Consider the following 19,272-nt stretch of genomic DNA (forward strand, 5'->3'; position numbering starts at 1 on the left):
GAGCCGGCTTTGGATTCTGTGTCTCCCTCTCTGCCCCTCCCCTGCTCATGCTCTATCTCTCTGTCTCTCAAAAATAAATAAATGTTTAAGAAGTTTAAAAAGAAAAGAAAACTTACCATCCGTGCTTGTGTGTGTGTCCGTGTGTGTGTGTGTGTGTCCGTGTGTGTGTGTGTGTGAGATCACACGTGTGCTCAAAAAGGGTGGAGGACTGGGTCATGGGAATATATATGTTATTCTCTTGAATCTAGGCAATACCAACTGGTGAGGTTGAACACCACTGCTCTGTGAAAATTTGAACTGCTTGAGGGCATTACGAATTTTCACCAGCCTCCTTCCTGCCTCAAGCGTGGCAAGTTTATTTGGCTCAGGAAAGAATGTCCTATTCTTCTCAGTCTTTTTATTACACCTTCTTGTCAACCCTTTGCTGACCAGGTCTTAAGTTGGAGAGCAGGAGCCGTCCATCACCCTGGCAGACGCCGGGCTCTCTCCTGCCGCACACCACCTCGCCTGCCTCCGTCCTTCTTGCGTGTGCTCTGACTACAGCCGGAAGCCTGGGGCAGGTCTAGAGCTGGCTTCCTGGGACCTTTTCCCTTGACATATGCACGTCCTCACGACTTCGTGTTATCCTCTGAGGCCACCATACCTAGGGTCCTGTTCTGGGCAACGGAGGCAGCAGTAGGAACTGATTTTATTTCATGAGAAGAATCAGCAATTTGGACCAAGTAAGTCATGAGTAAAACATGGCTTAACAATAACATAATAAAGAAAATCCATGTATAGTAAAACTGATCAATGCTGAAACAAACCAACCAACAAACCAATTTGGGTAAACCATTATTAATTGCTATCTCCTTCATGACTAAAAGCACCACATGCAATCAAGTACAAATCACTTTCTTCTCTTTTTCCTTGGGCTCTATCTAGAGGAAAGAAAGTAGTTTGTGAGTTCAAGCCTTGCTTGGGGCTCTGTGCTGACAGCTCAGAGCCTAGAGCCTGCTTCAGATTCTTGTCTCCCTCTCTCTGCTTTTACCCCACTCATACTCCGTCTCTCTCACTCAAAATAAATAAACACTAAAAAAAAATTTCAAAAGTCACACAACCATATCTCAAAGTAAAATCGGCTTCGGTTAATTTTAAATTCATTAGTTACCCACAATTCATGGCTGTTTTATCTCTTGCCTGCTTTATAAGTGAAACTTTACAGAGATGACACTTTCAAAGACATGGAACTTTGAAAACAATCTCTAGCGGTAGCTTCTTTGTATTATTTAGTTTTCATGCAGTTTTTTTTTATAGGTTTTAGATTATATTCTATTACAAAAATCAAAAGCAGACTTTCTGGTAAGGTGTTTTCAAAAATCCAGGAGCAATAGGATTAACAGGGGGCTTCACTACCACAGCACTGTCTGGACTGATGCTTCTCTGTTGGCGGGCTGCCCTGTGTGTTGTAGGGTGTTCAGTAGCATCTCTGGCTTCTACTTACTGGAAGAAAGATTTTGCCAGCCATCGCCAAAACTACTTCTCACAGAGAACCACCGGGTTCAGCTAATATCCAAGATATGTTTAAAAGTATGAGTACTATAAAAATAAATCCCAAACCAAGCAAAAAACCCTGTTGTTGACAGCCGTGAAAAAGTGTTTTTAATTTTCCACATGAAAATACGTAGCTGAACCAGCTACAAAGGGGAACATTTTCTTAATGTGTTCAGTTTCTTGATGCCTGTCCCAAACGTCATCTCAGCCTTTGTTTAAGTATGTACTTGATCCATTACCTTTGCGTAGGTTGCTAAAAGCAAAGAATAATGTTCTGGAATCCGGAGTTGTTAACTAGCAATGCACAGGATGTAGCAGAACATTTTTACAAACATCCATCTTCCCTGGGGGGTGTGGCCAGTGTGGTAAGTTTATGTCAGTGACGATACACAATTCTGAGGAAGGGAAAAATATAAGGGGCTAAAAGAAGTTCATTTCTATCGAAAGCATTTCTACAATTACATCTGTGTGATGATAGAGCAATAGCTGGGAATTGTTTGGACTGAACATTATATAGGTAAATGGAAATATAGGTACAGAAGGAAAGCATAACGAATAATGACTTTGGAAAAGAAATTTAAGTAACTTGGGATGAAATGTTTGATTTACTTAAAATATCCTGAATTCTGAAGTCTTCCAGATTTGAAATACCTCTCTGTGGAAATGAATAGCAGCCCAATCTTTAAAACATAAAAAGTTAAAAAGGTTCTGCAAACTAACGCAAGGTGTTAATAAGGGGGAACCAGATGCAGCTCCCTGTACTATCTTCTCGGCACTTTTGTAAATCTAAAACCATTCTAAAAATTAAAAAACAAAATCTATTTTTAAAAACAAAATTGTGCAGATAATATGGGCTGATGTGGATCAACTGTAAGGGAAGATAACAGGGATAATATTGAAAATATTTAACAACTGGAATTGTGCAGCTACCTGGAGGGTTGTTTATGACATATCCAGCTGTGCTTGTGTGGAACCACTATCAGTTCTGGAAAAAAGGAGACTGCAAAGCAAGAATTTCCACTTGTGCAAAAGTGGGGACAGGAAGGGTGTGTGTGTGTGTGTGTGTGTGTGTGTGTGTTTATATGTAGTTGTATATACACAGCTTAGAAATATATATAAGACCTTTGGGGCACTGGGTGGCTCAGTTGGTTAAGCATCTGGCTTCGGCTGAGGTCATGATCTCACAGGTCCTGGGTTCGAGCCCCACGGCAGGCTCTGTGCTGACAGCTAGCTCAGAGCTTAGAGCCTGCTTCAGATTCTGTATCTCTCTCTCTCGCTGACCAACCCCTCCTCCTACTGTCTCTCTCTGTCTCTCAAAAGATAAATAAAAACATAAAAAAATTTAAAAAATGAATATACATAAGACCCTGAGAACGCTTGCCCCTGGTGAGGAACTGGATAAATTCACCCTGTAATTCATTGTTTACAAGTAGGTCAATTCTGAGAGTAAATGTGAATGTTATTAATAATCATTTCAGTACAATAGGCATAAACCTGTCCTATACTGGTACGTCAGGATATATGATCCGTTTAGACCTGGGGCAGTAGGACCTCGGGTTTTAAGGCTTAGAGCTGACTTATTTTTCACTGTATCATACAATGATACATTGCTCCTACCCTCTTTTTAAATTTTTAGAGGTTAAGAGAACACTAGAATATGAAATGTCTGTTCAATCTTAAATGAAATCAGGATGGAAGAATGTCAAAAAAATTTTTTTTATCATTTTTACCCTTCTATCCTTACCATTATGCAAGAAATCTAGCTATTATTGTTAAGATTACGGGCAAATCTGGATGTTGATAATTTTATCTAATAAACATAAAACAATGATAATGATCAAATGACATCTAAAGCTGAGCAGTCAGAATAAGTGATTAAATAGCGGTAGAGTCTGGGCTATTGATTTGCCATGTTTATTAGCAGTTCCTGTTTCTTCAGTGTCTACCCTATGTAGAGACTTATCGCTATTTCTTTCCCTCTCTTTCAACATTCAGTGAAAAGTTTCAGAATGTGGGTAAACCAAACTCAAACATAGTAACTCCATTACATTATCCAGCAGCATGTTTGTGTCAGTCACACTGATGTAAACATCACAACATAATACAGCATACGGGCTCCTGGGCGGTTCAGTAGGTTGAGTGACCGACTCTTGATAACGGCTCTGGTCATGGTCTCATGGCCGTGGGACTGAGCCCCACATCAGGCTCTGAGCTGAGCGTGGAGCCTACTTCTGATTCTCTCTCTGGCCCTCCTCCTTTCATACACATGCACACACATGCACTTTCTTTCCCTCTTAAAAAAGAGATAAAAGTAAACTTTATAAAAGAACATGTTATAGCATAATGTATAAACTGGTCAAATCACTATGTTGTTCACCAGAAACTAATGTAATGTGTGTCAACTACACTCACACTTTAAAATTCAGAACAAATAAAATCAATGTAATTAAATTAAATTAAAACATAGTATTAACTGGGGCACCTGGGTGGCTAAGTCGGCTAAGTGCCTGACTTCTGCTCAGGTCATGATTTCATGCTTCATGAGTTCTAGCTCCACGTCGGGCTCTGTGCTGACAGCTCAGAGTCTGGGGCCTGCTTCGGATTCTGTGTCTCCCTCTCTCTCTCTGCCCCTCCCCCACTCATGCTCTGTCTCTCTCTGTCTCTGTCTCTCTCTCTCTCTCTCAGAGATAAATGTGAAAAAGAATATTTATTTTTAAAAACCATAACATGAACAATTATAACTTCAGAATTTGGTCACTTGGAGAAAATGATGTTATATGACTAGTGAATATAAAAAGCAAGGTTGGCAGACAATCATTGGCTGTGCAGCACCTGTAATTCTTAATCTAAGAACTTTACTTGCATTCATTAAGTTAATTCTGATTTAAAAACAAAACTTTTGAAAACAGATCGTTATTATTATCATTTTACAGACAAAGAAAATGGAGTCTCAGAGTGGTTTAGTAACTTGCTAGGTCACATGGCCAGTTAATGACAAAGTCAAGATTTGAACCCAAGTCAATAAATACCCCTAGAGCCTGCATTATTAACCATGGCGATGCCCGGCTTCCTGGGTCTGGGCTGACAGCTAAGAGACTTAAGTTCCAATTCTGAATCAACCACTTCCATATTTTCTACTCTAAAACCAGAACGTGGAGTTTGACAATGAGTTTGTTTGTTTCCTGGGTTTTCCCCGATGAAATCCAAGACATGAAGTTGCTATCACTAAGTACAATATTGCTATAATTTTTGGTTGCTCTTTCCTCTCCAGTGCAGTGAGAGAGGAGGACTAGAAGATTCCTAAGGCTTCCCTTGCCTATAAAACTAGGAACCCCTCTTATGTTCCAAGCTATGGAACAGTTATGTTACAGTTATCAGCTTAACCACCCTAATAGCCCCATGACATGGCATTGTTATTCTTCTGATAGAAGTGAGCAGACAAAGGCTCAGAGAACTTAGGTACCCTGCCCTAGGTTAAACAGCTAGTAAGAGTCAAACCCAAGCGGTCTGGCTCCCCAGTCTGTGCTATTTTTTTTTAATTTTTTATGTTTTTTATTTATTTTTGAGAGACAGAGAGAGAGAGAGTGTGAGCAGGGGAAGGTCAGAGAGAGAGGGAGATACAGACTGTGATGCAGGCTCCAGGCTCTGAGCTGTCAGCACAGAGCCCGACGCAGGGCTTGAACCCATGAACCGTGAGATCATGACCTGAGCCGAAGCCAGACATTTAACCGACTGAGCCACCCAGGCGCCCCGTCAGTCTGTGCTATTAACCACTCTGCAATGTAGCCTCTTGTTATAAATCTGAAATAAATTATAGATCTAGAATATTGATTGCAAAATATAAAATAAGCCCAGAATAAACAAGTTCTTCCTTGGAGACCAACTTTCTTACATGTGGGGAGCAAGTTTTCGTACTAATAACTTCTATATGCATCTTGTGTTAAGGTTTGGAGTCTCTGCAGCTGTGATCTCCTTGGAAGGGGACAGGGAAGGACTCATCTTCTCCTATTCTGTCCCCCAGCACCCCAACTCTCCCTAATCCTGCCGTCTTCCTGCCTATAGCCTTCAGGGATTGTTTGACAATTGGAGGATATCATGGAGATTAAAAAAAAAAAAAAGTGGTCAAGGGAGACAAGATGTTTCCAGCAACTTGAAGATAGGGTAGTAAGTTAAAGGAGCAAATTCAAACTAGAAAATGGTGCCTTCATCTGCTTTTCCCCTCCTAGCACCTGGGTTCCCTTCCCCCATCCTGCAAATGCACACGCATTGTGGTTTGGTACAAAGAAAAACTCCGGCTGAGGGCACCACTTCTTTTAAATTGCTGGTCACCGTGGCTCGTTGCCATGCCTTATTTCCCCGAATATGCACTGGAAGCCTTAGTCCAGACCCCAGTCTACGTGTTGTGGGGAAACAGGAAGGAGTGAGACCATTTCTGGACCTCAGGTCCCTACACACACCTGAGTTTGCATTCCGGTGCTCACAAGTCCTGGCTTGAGCCCTTGAATATGCTACTTAATATTTCTAATAATAGTTTCCATATATTGAGCCCACGATCTGGTTTTGTGGTAGGGAGTAGGGCATTGAAAGGTGAGATGTATTTGGATGTGTGGCCAGATAGGTAGGGGTGGGGAGAAGAAAACATTTTCTAAGTGAATTTTAAAGCACAAAAATGGAAATTGTCATGGCCACAGGTGTGTCTTCAGTGATTTTTTTTAATGCTTCAGATTTTCAAATATTTCTAAAAGAACTAGGAATTTTCAAAGCCTTGCTTTGGAGAGAAAGAGCAAACACACCATGAACTTTTCCAGGCTAAATGGAATTATAATCACAGAGAAGGGTGACTATCTGCTGTCTTTACTGAGTAATACCCTGATTCTAGACAAGGGCAAACACTGTGTAGCAGGACTTCTAAGAAGGAGTGTTAAATGCCCTTAGAGAAGAGATGAGACTGGAGAAAAAAGAATGCTGTAGATGAGACTTCCCAGCCAGTGTCTACGGCTTCCCGTGGGCTCCCCGACTGGGCCCCCGAGGGAGGACCAGTTTGGGAGGTGATCACATTCTGCCTGCTAGTCTGGTTCCAGTTGAATCAATAGCTCTCAATATTTATAAATAAGTTGGAAAATTCACTTACTACTCACGTCTCCGAATGAGTAGTCTTTCTGCCACATCTCTGTTAGCAAGCAAGTAACACCTTAAACGTGGATGGGAGCTTGCAAACCAGAGAGATGTTAGACATGGCCGTGCCGTAGAAAGCACGCAACCTGAATTTGTAGAAGAACTTATTTCCATTTTTTCAAGTGTGGTTTCTATTTAAGAGGTTCAACTGTAAAATATGGAAGAAGTCCCTTGTTAGTCACTTCCATATTTTTTCAAGTAAAACAAAGGAGAGAAACACCAAGTTAAGAGGAAATGCACCAGGATTTCAATGAGAATCAGTGAGGGAAAGACAAAAGGTAAGTTGTAACTTGAACAGAAAAAGACAAGTCAGTCTAAGACAAAACAAAACAAAACACTATATGCACAGCAATAGCCCTCCCCTTCAAGAAACTCTCACAGATGATTTTGCCATAGAGGAAGATAAATGTTACAATGCCTCCCTAACCAATCAGTGACGCCGCAAGCCTCAACCAGGAAGCCCTTTAGAGTGTAGTATTTTAAATTGTGCAAGTGAGACTTCTGGCTCTCAGCTAGTTTTTGTTCCCTATGCTTGTAGGACACAAAAGCAGATGTGAAGTCCCTCATGGCGAAGTTTAACACAGGGGGCAACCCCACGGAGGAGGTCTCTGTCAACAGCCGCCCCTTCAAAGTCGCAGGGCAAAGCTCACCTTCGGGAGTACAAGCTAAAAAGAACCTATTCAACAACCAAGGAACTTCCAGCCCTCCTGCGGGACCCAGCAACGTACCTAAGTTTGGGTCCCCAAAGCCACCTTTGGCAGTGAAACCTTCACCTGAGGAAAAGCCTGACAAGGAGCCCAAGCCCCCATTTCTAAAGCCGACGGGAGTGGGCCAAAGATTTGGACCACCGGCGAACTCAGCCACCAGAGACCCTGAGGTAAAAGCGGGATTTCCAAAACCCATAGGCCCCAAGCCCATCAATGTGCCCAGAGAAGATTCCAAACCTGTGTTTCCCTGGCCCCCTGGGAATAAGCCTTTGCTTCACAATGTAAACCAAGACCATGACCTAAAGCCACCAGGCCCCAAGCTGGGGTCTAATCCCCCAGCCCAGGAAGCGGAGCAGAAACAAGTGTTCCCCAAGTTGGCTGGAGTTAAAGGCAAGTTTGGGTCAACCTCCCAAGACCAGGACCCCAAGCCCCTCTTTCCCAAGCCCGTCTTTGGCCAGAAGCCATCCCTGAGTAGCAATGACAGCTGTGAAGATGAGAGCACCAGCAAGAATGTGTCTCTACAGAAAGGCCCGCCGACTCCCCTCGGACCCAAGTCCAAAATGACCCCTTTAAAATCAACAAGAGAAGACCAGGAAAATAAAGACCAGGGAGGAGAGATGTCAAGTTCACCTTTCCCTGGCGTGGTTCTGAAACCTGCCGTGAACAGAGGAAGCCCAGGCCTCTCCAAAAATGCTGAAGAGAAAAAAGAAGAAAGGAAGATAGACGCTGCTAAGAACGTCTTCCTGAGCAAAATGCATCAGGAGGAGCCAGCCTCTGGGGTTCCTCCTGCCAAGTTCCCTAAGATGCCTTCTAAGTTGACCTTGACAGGGCCATGGGGCCAAAGTCAGGAGAAGGAAAAAGGAGACAAGAATCCCGCCACCCCTAAGCAGAAGCCCCTACCTCCCCTGTTTGCCCTGGGCCCACCGCCACCAAAACCCAGCAGACCCCCAAATGTGGACCTGACGAAATTCCTCAAAGCCGCTTCCAGAAACAGTGAGTTCTTTTCTCGTTCGCTATTTAACAAGGTTTGTTCTACAGCAGGTGTTTAACCTTCTGGGGGGAAAATTATAACAAAAGGAATGATTCCATCACTGGGACTTCTGGGCGTGTGGTGACTTTTCTCTTGCTTTTTTTGGTTTTTGGGGGGTTTTTGCTTCTGTATGGGAGGTGTGAGAGGTAAAAATCCTTAGTTCTGTGAGAAAGTGCCTCTGCGGGCCGCCTTTGAGGTGAGGAGGAAATACATCCACTTGGTTGATAAGTGGTTTTGCTTTCATTTACTTCCTTAGCTGGGTTTCATTTCTGTTGGATGAGGCTGAGGTGTGTTCCCCTTACTACCACAAAGAGTTAGGAAAAGATGAGCAACCTTTAGGTTGGTGGTTTTCATACTGGGTCAGTCCTGATGCCCGGGGATGTTTGGCGAGGTCTGGAGGCAGTTTTGATCATCACAACCGGAGGGTGCCGTGCTGACAAGGATCAGGTAGAGGCTGGAGTGGTTGCAAAACATCTTACACTGTGCAGGGCAGCCTGTCCCAACAAAACAGCCAGCCCAACACCCATAATACAGAGCTCGAGACAACTGCTCCCAAGTGATTTTAAATGTCCAAAATGTCATCATGTGTTTCCTAAGCCCAGTATTCAAATAAGAGAGGAACAGGGTTCAGGAAATGCCACTTTCTGTTTTATTATTTCAGCTGTTCTGTATTTCTCAACATAGAGCCTCTGAACTTTGCTGATTCCTAAAGTAGTACCTAACTAGGATCATAAGCCAAAGGGACACATTAGTCTCCTTCTGGGTAAATAGTTTAATTTTCTACCAGAGATCTTACAATCCTATGGCACACGCTAAATTTCATACTGAATGGCCTGACTTCCTGTGTCATTGTAACCCTGCAAGTGATGACAGAGCTCACTTATGCCTGAAATGATTAGTATTTTAGGCCAATAATGTGCAACTATTGTTTATTGTCAGGGAAGATGGAGAAAGGATGCTTCTACCTAGCGGAATAGTGACCACACCACTATTAGACATATGAGACATTTTCTTCCTTACAAAAATACAGTCGAATTAAAGCAGTTCTAGGTATAAAGGTTGTTTTTCTTTTTCAGCTCTGCAGAAGCATCCTGCAATCTATCATCTTCCTGAGATAATATTCTTGTTGTTGATCAACAGAGCAGTGATCAAACCCCCCATTCATCTATCCTGTAGAAAGCACAATTGAAATTACACCATAATTATCCATCTTCCAGAAAGATTCAGCCTTGTTACATTTGTGTCCTCCTCATCTGTCATCTTCTCATTTTAATACTGGCCCGTAACTGAGAAACGTTATTTTTGTGTAAATTTCTAAAAGGTCCCCTTTTACTTCCCTTAGTTCTTCTGTGTCTCAGATTAAAAAAAAAAAAAATTAGCTCTCATAACCTCCATCTGAGCTCTATCTTCAAACTGGGGAAACACAGAGACATTAAGCAGAAATCCTTGGGAGTTTTATTCCATGTCCTCCATCTTTATTTTCACTCAACTTCCAGTTTGGGTGGTGTCATGCTGTTGAAATGCTAATGAAATCCTCTGGCTCTACAATCCTGGCAAGGTCAATGTCAGTACTGAGCTGACCATAGGTGCCATCGAGTCCCAAGGGACTCAGGCAAAATTGCCCAGTTAGGCAGAGTGGGTCCTTGGTTCTTTCTCCCTTTCCCCCATACTGACCACTGCTCAAGTGCCCACGACAATTTAAATTCTAAATCCTCCTATAATGCGTCCCACCTCTAACTCGGATCCCTTGGAATATATCATCCTCCAAAAGTAAGGCTGCTCCTTCCTCATCCACTTCTTTCACCAACCAAAACTCAATCCTTCTTAATCTGAACTGACCTCATGTTAGTGTCAAAAGTTAGCAATCAGATTCCTAACTTTAAACTGTGAGTAACACTCCTTTGAAGCATTCTCATTTTTTTTAAGTATTTAAATTTTTAAACTGATTTTTTAAAAATAGAAATTACATCTGGCTGAAAAAAACAGCAAGTGTAAAATGATATACAGTCCTTGTCTGTCATTTTCTGTGTCTTCTCAGCCTCTGCCCCACAGAAACCACTTTTCATTTCTGTGTCCATCCAGTTGCCTTATGTCTATGTAAGCAAATGTAAATATAGATATTAACCCCCTTGGCTTTACCCTCAAGAAGTAGAACATTATATGCAATGCTTTGACCCTTGCTTTTAAAAAAAATAATACAAAATCTTGTATATCCTTTCATATTTTAATATGAGGTAACTGAACATCCTTTAGAGTTGCATAATATTCTGGTAAATGAATGACCTGCCTAATTGATTGAACAACTCGGACTGTTTCCAAACTTTGTCTGTTCAAAACAATGCTGCAAAAAATAGCCTTGTGTATGCGCCTTATATGTTATTTTCTGAACATTGAGAATTTCCTAACACTACCTACCACTGACATTTCCCCCCAAACCTTACTAAGTAATCTAGCATTCCACTTAAGAAGGTTAAAAATATACCAAATTAGAAACTATATAGTGTTGGAATTAACCGATGCTTTATCTAATCACTCTGCAGTTTTCAAAACTCTAAAACGATTTTCTTCGCCTTCTACCTGACGCCTTCCTTTCCATGTTTGCATCCAACTCTTAAACTTCTTCCCCAGACCTACCCTCCATCTTTTATCATCTTTGTCTAGTATATTAGCCATTAAAAATATGTATTATTTATTGAGGACTTGTTACATACCAGATACACATTACCCTGTTCGCTCCTCCCAAGAACCCAATGAAATAAGAATTCTATGAGGAAACTAGAGCTCAGAGACATTGGGTAATTTGCCCAAGGCGGTACCATGACTAAGCTCGGGCAGGGCTGATCCTTAGGTGTCTCTGATTCCAGGGCTCGGGTCCCCCTCAGCACTCTCCCTGCTAGGCACCTTCTCTTGAAACATAGGATATCATGAGATAATAAATCGAATATATCAAAGAATTATCAACTATAATCAATTATATATATTACCAATTATATAATCAATTGATTAAATATATAATCAATTATCAAATATATAATCAAATATATCAAATAAATCAAAGAATTCTCATTCCTCTCTCTCTCTCTCTGTTCTTTGGTTGAAACATTTTAAAACTACAAATACCACTGTAAGCTAAATGAAGATGGACACCAGACAGCCTAGCATTATCTATTTGGAGGATAGAAATACATTCTTGTGCATTGCTCAAGTCTGTCATCCCACTAAAGTCTATTTAATCAGATTTTAGTATTAATATTCTCTATAGCTTAGCAATTACTTTAACTAATTAGATAACCCTGTCAATAGGCTTGCACTCCATTGAATACAGCTTCCACGAGAAATGAATATTATACACGGGGTCTATGTTTTAGATCTCTTTGGCTTGCTTACTAGTAAACCATAAGCTTGAATGTAACATATTGCATTTCTGAACATGAAGCTAATATCTTTGTTCCCCCAGAACCATTTGGGGTTACAAAAGCCTAAACTTAAAAAAAAAATGGAAATCTAAAATATGAAAATATTCTCTGAACTAACCTTGTCTCTGGTTCCTTTTGGTTCCTGGACCAGTGGTGAGAGAGTTCATCCTAAGCATCAGTGTGTGCCCAGCCAGCGAAATTTTGGTTGTTAAAAGCCCCTGAATTGATTGCTGGTTTGCATGTGGGAATTAGTAATAAATCTGCTTGGAAATATTCCATCCAACCCATTTTCTAGTCTTGTTCTTAGTACTGGAGAGAAACTAAAACTCATCTTTCTACATGTTAGCTTTAAACATCTATATGTTAGCTTTAAGCATCCTGACAATTGAAGGGGTAAGGCCAGAGTCCCAGTGGGCGTTTTCAAAGGGCTAATGGCGTTGTGACTGACCCCCTCCTTATTTGTTTATGCATCACTTCAACTAATCCAGCCAGCAGGAGTTTGGAACCTAAAGATACTTGGGCTATTTTCAGGAGCAAGGAGAAGAGGAAGCAAGATTTCCTTCATACACCCTAAACTGTCTCTTCTCTCTCTCCCTTCACTCCTTTTTTACATGTACTCTCTAAAATTGCCTTGTTAGATATTTATATATCACATAATATTAGTGCGTGTTGCTCTGAGCCATTATAAGGAAAGGGATTCTATGCTCAAACACATTTTTAAAAAATTGCAAGGTGGTAAGTAGATTCCTTACAGCAGGGTTTCTACAGGCATTTGATACACCTTACGTACCAAAAAGGCAGATCCTAGGACATGTTTTCTGAAACATCTCACAGATTGGACCCTTTCAGAGCACTGAAAAGCTAGAGGCAAAGCTCTATGGTACACAGACTGGAAGTGAAGCATGGGTTTGGCTTCAGGTGGCCACATTGTTCTGTTCACTCACTGTCCACGTGTCTGATGGGAACTTTGTGGCTGCTGTCACTCTTACTTTTGGTTCCATCCTGAAAGTAAGCCCTTTCCATCCTGAGCCCACTCTACTTCACTTGCCTTCCTTGGTCTTTGAGAAAGCAGTTTTCCATAAGACGTCTGGGTCTTTCTTCTGTTCTAGGTTGAAACTTCTGAGGAACTATTGAGTGTTAATTGGGCAGCTTATCTGGGTTTAACTCTAAACCAGAAATGCCTGGGGTGCCTGGGTGGCTCAGTCAGTTACACATCCGACTCTTGATCTTTGCTCAGGTCATGATCTCACTGTTTGGGGCCCCCGTCAGGTTCTGTACTGATCATGTGAAGCCTGCTTTAGATTCTCTCTCTCTCCCTCTCTCCTCTGCCTCTGCCGCTTGCACTCTCTCTCTCAAAATAAATAAACATTTTAAAAAGTAAATGAAATGAAACAGAAATGCCTCTGAAATCTTAAGAGCTTCTTATTTTTCATCTTTCTCTCCAAGTTCTCAACTTCCACTCTTCCAAGATAAACCAGCTCCTCAGTCTTAAACCCTGGTCTCTCAAACCTATTTGCTCTCTGCCACATTATCCCAACTGTATCCTTCAGGCTTTTTTTAGCCAATGTTTTTCTTAATCATTTTTATAAACAATCTACATAGTCTTTAGTTTTACGTCCTGGCATTTAAATTTACTGTGGAGAAGAGTGAGACCTCCCTGAATTGCCTCATCTGAAAGTGATTATCTCTTCTACCAGGATTCCTAAAGAAATCTCTGTCTTAGTTTTAAAAACCTAGCTAAGGTATGTTAGTGTCAATCACTGCATGATCAGTATTTTCTGAGAGATGTTCTTCTTTGGGTCTCGAGATCTTCTGTTTCATATGAACACGGGACACACCAATCTTATGATCTGGCTGATGGGTGACAAATGCATCCATGTGTACTAATCCAGTGTGATAAATTCACCAGCTCTGAATATTGCTTGGAATCCACTCTTCTGTGGAGCAGAAGATAGCTATACTGATCTTGAGGGAAGCTGTTCCATTGTTTGCGATTTTATTTGGTTCCCTGTACCAGGGAAGGCCAACCACGGTGGCCCATCCCCCTTCTGCCTCTGATATGGTTGTGTCGTGGCATTTAGGGCTTTCACGCTATAGTTTCTCCTTGACCTTCCCCAGGGTGCTCACTCCCCCAGAGTCCACTTCTCCAACCTGCAGTGTCTTAAGGAGAACTCACAGGTTTCTCTAAAATCAGTGTCTTTTGGGGGTGCCTGGTGATTCAATCCCTTAGGCATCTGACTCTTGATATCAGCCCAGGTCATGATCTCACGGTTCTTGAGTTCAAGATTCATATTGGTCTCTGTGCTGACAATGAAGAAACTGCTTGAGATTCTCTCTCCCTCTCTCTCTGCTCCTCCCTGGCATGTTCTCTCTCTCTCAACAAACAAATAAATTTTTAAAAATTAAATTAAATTAAAACAGAACAAAACAAAATAAAATAAAATAAACTCACTACTTTCCCCCAGTATTGCTCCTCATTCTAGGGGACAAATGGCTTAACCACCTTAGCCACCCAGGGGCTCCTAGGGAACAAATGGAAAGCTTTATTTGCCTCCTAGGCACTTGAGCCTTCTGTTTCTTCCTCTAGGTCAACAGTTCTTGATGTTTATTTAACTATATTATTTTCTCTTTTTAGTGTGTGAGGCCACTAGTGAATTTGGGATAATATTTATCTTGCCCTGTTTTAGCTTTACTATTGTATTTTGGAACTAGAGGCGGGACATTCTGGATGTCTCCCTCATTACTTAATATTAACTAAGTATTTCAGCTATGATCTAGGTATCAGCGACATTTCCAAAGGAACTATCAATTCACTCCTTCCCAAGGCAGAAAGGAGACTCACATGAAGTGCGTGATCACTGCTTGTTTCATATCCTCTGGACTATGCTGGTGGTCAAAGACACTCAGATGGCCACTCCAGGAATCTATTCTGAGGAGCCTTTCAGGTCATAATCAAGGTGAAGGGCCAGGGATGACCTGATGGGCATTTTACCTCTGAGTGTGGGTAGTGTCTGACCTCTAAAAATCTGAAAACTACCTGAGAGTAGTTATATTTTAAGCTTTTAACAGCCAATTACTTTACACTTAGACCAAGAGAAGAATGGAGTCCTGGAGAGGAAAATGAGCTAGAAGAAGGCGAGGACCAGTGGGGCTGACCTCTGAGGAAGCCAGTTTCCTCTCTTCAAAGTCTAAGTCATTTTTTGTCATTGAAAATCCCCCTCGACGTATTTTGGTTTCTGGTTCCTTGCTCCATGCTCTCTTTGGCTTTAGATTTCTTTTTTAACTATTCAGGTGCTGGCTAGTCTTTTAAAATTCACTTTAGCACAACAGTAGTCCATACTTACCATCTAATCTGCAGGAGAAATTTTCTTTACAGTGATAGTCAACCATGGTCTGTATGAGGGACTCTTGCATTTCTTAGGGAAGAGAAATTTCTGTAAAACCCAGTTTGGAGCAACATGCCATGGTTTATCCGATTGTAATAACTTCCTGTGATCAAGCAGCAGAAGTAAGTGCATTTGTAAGCTGCTTACAAAAGAAAATATGGAAATATTGCCCAATCCAGCCAAGGGCATTATGTCAACATAGTAGCTAGCATCTGTGCTAGATCAAAGAAGACACAGCGACTTACGACATAAATAAATATTTTCTTTTACAGCGACTAACTTACCCATACATAAAGTATAAAATGCATGTGGGATGATTTAATATATGCCAAGTTTGATTTAAAGTATTTAATTCTTAAAATAGTCATGTGACCCATAGAGGGAAATGCCTTAAAATGAAATTGCTATTTCCTTGAGAAAGGAAAATTAGAAACAAAATACAAATACATAATGAGTCTAAGAATCAAATAGACGCTCTTCCTGATTTATTTTCAGTTGTGTTTGCACACATTAAAATATTTTAAAACCTAAAAAAGACATTTAAAAACTAGATAGGAAGGTTGAGTAAATGTTATAATTCAGTCTGCTCATGGGGCAGGAGACATCTTGCTTCATATAATCTGCTAAAATTATTCCCAAGCCAGTGCCCCTTTTTTTAAAGGATTGGATTTCCGTAATATGCATTTGCCATGAAAGGCTCTTTCTTGTCCATGACAAAAATTATTTCTGAATATTATGCGTTCATATGCTAATGACACCCCCTTGTGCATATGTTTTTTATTTTCAAAACAAAATGAAATTAACTTACGTAACACATAAATAACTCCAATTCTTGGAAGAATAAATTATGCCTCCAGAGCAGAAATCCAGCTACTTGTTTTTACAAATATATCTGGAAGTGTCCTCTACTTTTGGAGGAAGCACCATCATGCTAATTAATGCAAGGCTTTCTGCAGCCCTGAGAACCACCTAGAGCACTAGCTTGTTTGTTTTTCCAATATCTGAGAAACAAGGAAGAAAGAATCTAGAAGTCAGAGACTTTAACTGCCATGTTAACCACTAGCAAACACACACACACACACACACACACACACACACACACACACACACGTTTCTCTTCCGTTTAAATTGCTACTAAAGAAAAACGATTGTACTTTATTCTGTCTGGCATAGCAAAGGTAGAGAAAAAGACATGTACAACAGCCAATAACAATAGATACTATCAGGACGAAGTAACTGTAGGTGAGACATCTGGCTATAGAAAAAAATCTGAACAGAAAACCAAATGAGGTTTTTCTTTCCCCAAAGTGAGAGCGGGTGTTGTAGAAACACTGGCTGTATCATCACAGCAGTCCGCCTCTCTCTGCAGGTGCACGCCGTATGGATGCCACAATGGCTCCTTCAGCGAGGCACACTCCTGAAGATCAAGAATGTGTCTCTCCAGGGCTGGCAGTAGGTCTGTTGATGCACAGGAAAAGGTCCTTGCCTATTACACCACTCTTTTCTTGATTTGCGTGTAATTCTCAGAACCACCGCGTAACGCATCTGGTGTTCAAGAGCATCGTGTGGTGTCGCGATGTCATGAGTACAACCAGGCAGCTAACAATCTGCCCCAAATAATTGCAAGGTGGAAAAATACCCCAGGTGTCCAGAGTGTGTACGAGTATTCGCTCCCCTTATTCTACAATAACATTTGCTCAACTCCATTAAATGGAGGAAGTCTCCTAGACGAGTACCAGAAGTGTCCCTCGTAATGGTTTGTTTTTAAATCCTACAGTATTTTCTACTTTTCTTCCAAATTGTCACCTTAAAGAAATTGATGTATTCACACCCTCTCAGTTACTGAGGAGCTGGACTGCAGCTTCTCCAGGACCCTCTTCTCCCTGTTTCCAGAACTTTAGCTTCACACACACACACACACGCACACGCACACATGCACGTGACATTCTTTTCAGCCATTGCTTCAAAAGCAGTTTCATCTGGGAGGAGAAGTCAAGTTTATAAAATACATTTCAGTCATTCATGTTACTCTAAAATAAAGAAGATTTTCTAGACCTGATAGAGCAATTTAACAGGCAGGAAACCTCACGATGTTGTAGAAAGAGGCTGTCTTTGATTTCTCTGAAGCCTTGAGCCCTTAGTCCTCATGGGGAGAAATTAATCATGTCTGGCTGAGTGGCATGCAAACAGATGAGGTTTCTAGATCTTCTGCCAGATCTCTATCTGCCGTTCGGGAACTCCTGCTTTCTTCCCTATCTCTGAGAAATGATCTAAATGGACCTACTGGTTGGGTTGGGTGGACTAGTACAAGGAGAAGCAGTATGTTAGCTTCAGCTGCTATTTACAAACATACTGGTGGCTTAGAAACAACAGAAATGTGTGTCTCACAGTTCTGGAGGTTGGGAAATCCAAGAGCAAGGTGCTGACAGATTTGGTGAAAACCCACTTCCTGGCTGTCTTCTCACTGCATGGATGTGGCAGAGGGGTGAGGGAGCTCTCCAGGGTCTCTTTTATAAAGGCATTAACCCCACTCATGAGGACTCCAGCCTCAGGGTCCCACCACCTCCTAAAGGCCGCCCTCCTAGCCCCATCACATCAGGGATTAAATTTCAACACCTGAATTTGAAGGCCACAAACATTCAGTGTATAGAAAACAGCCTGTGACATTCAACCTAGCAAATAGTACTCCACCACAGCCCATCCATTTGCCTCCCTCTTATTTTCTTGCTTTCTTCTTCATTCGTCTAAGCTTTTCCATTCCTCCATTCCATCACAGCAAATCCCCTTTCTTTTGGGCCAATGAAAGAGTTTTGGGTTCTCCTGTTAGCAGAACCTACAGAAAATGCTGAGCTTTATGGACAACCGAAGAGACTACTGAGTTCCAAACTACTAAGAAACAATGGTTACTTGCATGGGCCAACAAGATTTTGAAATGGAAAACCTAAGGCAGAAAATAGAAAAGCTGCTGGTGTGTTCCTTAAAATCTGGATAAAGTTGGGCGCCTGGATGGCTCAGTTGATTAAGCATCTGACTTCAGCTCAGGTCATGACCTCACAGTTGGTGAGTTGGAGCCCCATATCGGGCTCTGTGCTGACAACAGAAAGTTTACTTTGGATCCTCCGCCTCCCTCTCTCTCTTTGCCCCTCCCCTGCTTGCTCTCTCTCTCTCTCTCTCTCTCTCTCTCTTTCTCAAAAATAAGTAAAAACATTTTTTTAGTCTAGATAAAGTTAATTTCAAATGCCAGCCCACATTTCATGAAAAAATTGAATGGTCCCCATGGAAGATTAATGAAGGACAAAGACGCTTGAATTTTCAAGGTCACTTCAAGTTTCTAGCTCCTGCCTCTTCTAACTCATGTCGGGTTAGGAACTACCTCTCTGACCCTGCGCTGTATCGCAGTCACCCAGACAAGACTTGCAGCCTTTCCATAGTTTTCACCACAAACCACCCACCGAAGGCATTTGTGTGCGTGACGGACTTCAAGGAAGGTGACAGACACAGGAGTCCTTTCCGCTGCATCAAGGCCAGAAACTCAAAACAATGTTGGCAGCCACCATTCTTCAAAAGCAGCTAGAGATTTTACAACCCAGGCTCCCCTCACATCCCCTGCTGTTCACCTCCTCCTTTCCTTTCCTATTTCTTTGACCCTTCCTTCCTAAAGGCAAAGAAGAATAAGAACGGTCTGTCTTTTTCTTTTAAGTTAATTTACCTATTTTGAGAGAGAGAGTGATTGGGGGCAGGGGAGACAGAGAGAGAGAGGGAGATAGAGAATCTGATGCAGGGCTCGAACTCACAAACCATGGGATCATGACCTGAGCTGAAATCAAGAACCAGACACTTATCTAACTGAGCCGCCCAGGTGCCCAGAGAACGTTCTGTTTTCTTTTTCAGAAGAGTTTGGCTGTCTCTGATCCAAACCCTTACACTCAACTATTACCTTCCTTTGTGTATTAGCAGAAGTTTATTCAAAAGTCTCCACACCATTTCTTCTGAAAGTGGAGGAAGTTGGTGGGAGGGATGGCCAG

General features: G+C 41.6%; 1 protein-coding gene across 1 annotated transcript in view; it reads left to right on the forward strand.

Annotated features, from left to right (window-relative positions):
- The first annotated feature begins 680 nt into the window (after window positions 1–680).
- FYB1 (FYN binding protein 1) overlaps window positions 681–19,272 on the forward strand; it is a 99,822-nt gene continuing 81,230 nt past the window's right edge. The window contains exons 1-2 of the mRNA XM_029940969.1: window positions 681–722; window positions 7,247–8,408. Coding sequence (XP_029796829.1) covers window positions 696–722; window positions 7,247–8,408 — 1,189 coding nt within the window. The 5' untranslated portion in view covers window positions 681–695. The remainder of the gene's footprint in view (window positions 723–7,246; window positions 8,409–19,272) is intronic.

This window comes from Suricata suricatta, chromosome 6 (assembly GCF_006229205.1).
Source record: "Suricata suricatta isolate VVHF042 chromosome 6, meerkat_22Aug2017_6uvM2_HiC, whole genome shotgun sequence".
In the NCBI taxonomy this organism is placed as follows: Eukaryota; Metazoa; Chordata; class Mammalia; order Carnivora; family Herpestidae; genus Suricata; species Suricata suricatta.